Source organism: Cenococcum geophilum (genome assembly GCF_001692895.1).
Source record: "Cenococcum geophilum 1.58 unplaced genomic scaffold K441scaffold_7, whole genome shotgun sequence".
In the NCBI taxonomy this organism is placed as follows: Eukaryota; Fungi; Ascomycota; class Dothideomycetes; order Gloniales; family Gloniaceae; genus Cenococcum; species Cenococcum geophilum.
Window position 1 is genome coordinate 39719 of NW_027137565.1, and position 2714 is coordinate 42432.

Sequence of the window (2714 nt, forward strand, 5' to 3'; positions counted from 1 at the left end):
GTACAGGCAATATCCATATATAATGGAGCCGCGCTTAGTGGTGCTTAAATGTTAGATAATTAGGTCTGGATTACCTCTATCTTTTTTATAACCTCTACTCTAAGCGTGTTAATCTGCACTATAAACATTTCAGTAATAACTTTAATTTAGTTCGCTTGTGCCTCTTTCTACTCCTCTAACGCCCCTAGTAGTGATATAACTAGGTTAGTTAGCACCTTAATCTGCATATTTATTGTTATATTTATCTTCTTAGTTATTAATTGGTTTACCATAATGGCTATTATTACTGGCTACTCTACTCTCTTTTTAGCCATTATATAGTTTCTTGTTAACACTATTTGATCCTTAGGGCGTAGTTTTTTCCCCATATGCTTTAATTGTGGTGTACTAGGGGCCACTACTGCCACATGAACCGTATCTTCTGTATTACTCTTATAACTATCGTTTTTAAGGGCCTTAGTTGTCTTAGCGCGTTCTTGACGCGATTGACGCGTTAAGCCTCCTTCCGCCTCTGCCGTCTCCATCTTTTTTCTCAACTTGGGTATTGCGTGCTAGGGGGGTATTATTTAAAGATAAGGTTCAAAAGTCCGGGTCTGTTTCGTCGGATTTATGAGATAACTTGGAGGGATGAAGCGTCGGCTATCGATCACGTGATACGCGTACACGTCAATATCTGAGAGTGAGTCAAAAAATAAACACTTCGTTAACCCTCACCCAACGACCTTTCATGCGCCCGATTTCTTCTTCTCTATCAGCCAAATCACTTCTCTGCGCCATTCGCAATACTCCGAACATGGCAACCAACTTGGCCGTTAGAGAGAAGACTGCGCGCATGCAGCTAAAGACTCCGAAGGGAACGAGAGACTGGACTGGGCCTGATATTGGCATGAGAGATCGCATTTTTGCGTCGGCAACTGAAGTATTTAGGCGTCATGCTGCGGTGGCTTTGGACACACCGGTTTTTGAGCTCAAAGAAATCCTTGCAGGTAAAGTTGAATCTAGATGCCCGATTCTCCAGCTTACTGTTTAGGCAAATACGGCGAAGATGCCCGTTTGATCTATGATCTACAAGACCAGGGTGGTGAATTATGTTCACTACGTTACGATCTCACTGTGCCATTCGCACGGTGGCTAGCCATGAATAAGATTCAGCAAGTGAAGCGTTACTCTATTGGAAAAGTTTACAGACGGGATCAACCGGTAAGCTGGGTATCCACATGCATTGTAGCTGCTAACCCCCCAGGCAATTTCTCGTGGACGCTTAAGAGAGTTCTATCAATGCGACGTGGACTTTGCTGGCACGTTCGATCCAATGGTACCAGATGCAGAAATCATCTCGGTAATTGTCGAAGTGTTCGAAATGTTGGGACTAGCGGACGACATTACCATTAAAGTAAATCATCGCCAAATACTCGACGGGATCTTCACTGTGGTCGGCGTTCCAAACAACAAGATCCGCGCGATTAGCTCGGCCGTTGGTATTTCAATCGCATCGAGCTTTTTATCGGTCTACTGACTGCTTCCAGACAAGCTTGATAAATCTCCTTGGGCTGAAGTCAAAAAGGAAATGGAAGAGAAGGGCCTCGACTCTGCTGTAGCGGATGATATTGGTCGATACGTGCAAATCAACGGTCGCGGAATATCGAGTGTTCTCGATCAGCTCCGGTGCGATTCCCGGCTTACGGCGAATAAGGACTTTAAAGCGGGCCTGGAAGATATGGATCTTCTTCGTGCCTATTTGGAGGCTTTTCAGCTCTCTGATAAGGTATCTTTCGACCTCTCTTTGGCCCGCGGCCTCGATTACTATACTGCACTCATATTCGAGGCTACTACCAAGTTTCCGGACCTCCACACCAAGTCAAATGATCCTCCCATTGGTAGCGTTGCCGCGGGTGGTCGGTACGACAACCTATCGGGCATGTTTGGTAACAGCATTCCTTGCGTTGGAGTCTCCTTCGGTATTGACCGAATCTTCACAATTCTCAAAGCGCGCGGCGAAAACGGAAAGGCCCAGTCTGTGGCGCGCAGATTCGACGTCTACGTTATGGCATTTGGGTCCGGTCTCTTGACTGAAAGAATGGCGCTTGCACGGGAACTATGGGCTGCTGGTATCAGTGCTGAATATTCGCTGAAAGTAAAACCGAAGCTTCCACAGCAGTTTAAATCCGCAGAGGTGGGCGGCGCCCGTGCTGTCCTCATTATTGGAGAGGAGGAACTGAAGAGCGGAAAAGTGAGATTGAAGATCCTCGGACTAGCTGATGATGACCCAGAGAAAGATGGTCGGCTGGTGGCTCGCCAGAATGTCGTACCCGAGGTGAAGAAGTTACTTCAGTAGATCTAGTTTCAATGTTAACATTATCCCTTCCTGCGCGTAGCCCTCGTTTGTGGCCCGTGCACATCACGTGTAGCAACTCTGCAGTGGACACCGATAAAATTTTATTTGATACAACTTGATAAAATATCGGTATTGCCAATATTGCAGATATTCCGATAACATTGCAATATTTCTTAGCACATTAAAATTATACTACATCTAAAGGTTATCTTCTATCTATATAATATTGTATAATATATCTTCTAGAATTTAAGAAATTAAGGATTTTAAATTATCTTTATTTTTAACACTATTGGTAAAGGGGAGAAAGTAGGCGTATAGAGGACGGAGCTAGCAGTCTTCTCCCTATAGGGTGCCTATAATATAACGAAGCCTTATA

General features: G+C 44.6%; 1 protein-coding gene across 1 annotated transcript; it reads left to right on the forward strand.

The window, feature by feature from the left end:
• The first annotated feature begins 707 nt into the window (after positions 1-707).
• K441DRAFT_654217 (histidyl-tRNA mitochondrial precursor) lies at positions 708-2451 on the forward strand. Its single transcript, XM_067647659.1, has 4 exons — positions 708-986; positions 1031-1200; positions 1244-1478; positions 1527-2451. The coding sequence occupies exons 1-4, from the start codon at positions 794-796 to the stop codon at positions 2333-2335; spliced, it is 1407 nt and encodes a 468-aa protein (XP_067507717.1). The 5' UTR covers positions 708-793; the 3' UTR covers positions 2336-2451.
• The last annotated feature ends 263 nt before the right edge of the window (positions 2452-2714 follow it).

What these genes read in the sequence shown, in the direction of transcription:
- K441DRAFT_654217 (XM_067647659.1), top strand. Translation starts at nt 794, where the DNA reads ATGGCAACCAACTTGGCCGTTAGAGAGAAGACTGCGCGCATGCAGCTA. An exon ending in GCTCAAAGAAATCCTTGCAG is followed by an intron (nt 987 to 1,030) that starts GTAAAGTTGAAT and finishes CTTACTGTTTAG; the next exon opens with GCAAATACGGCGAAGATGCC. An exon ending in TTTACAGACGGGATCAACCG is followed by an intron (nt 1,201 to 1,243) that starts GTAAGCTGGGTA and finishes CTAACCCCCCAG; the next exon opens with GCAATTTCTCGTGGACGCTT.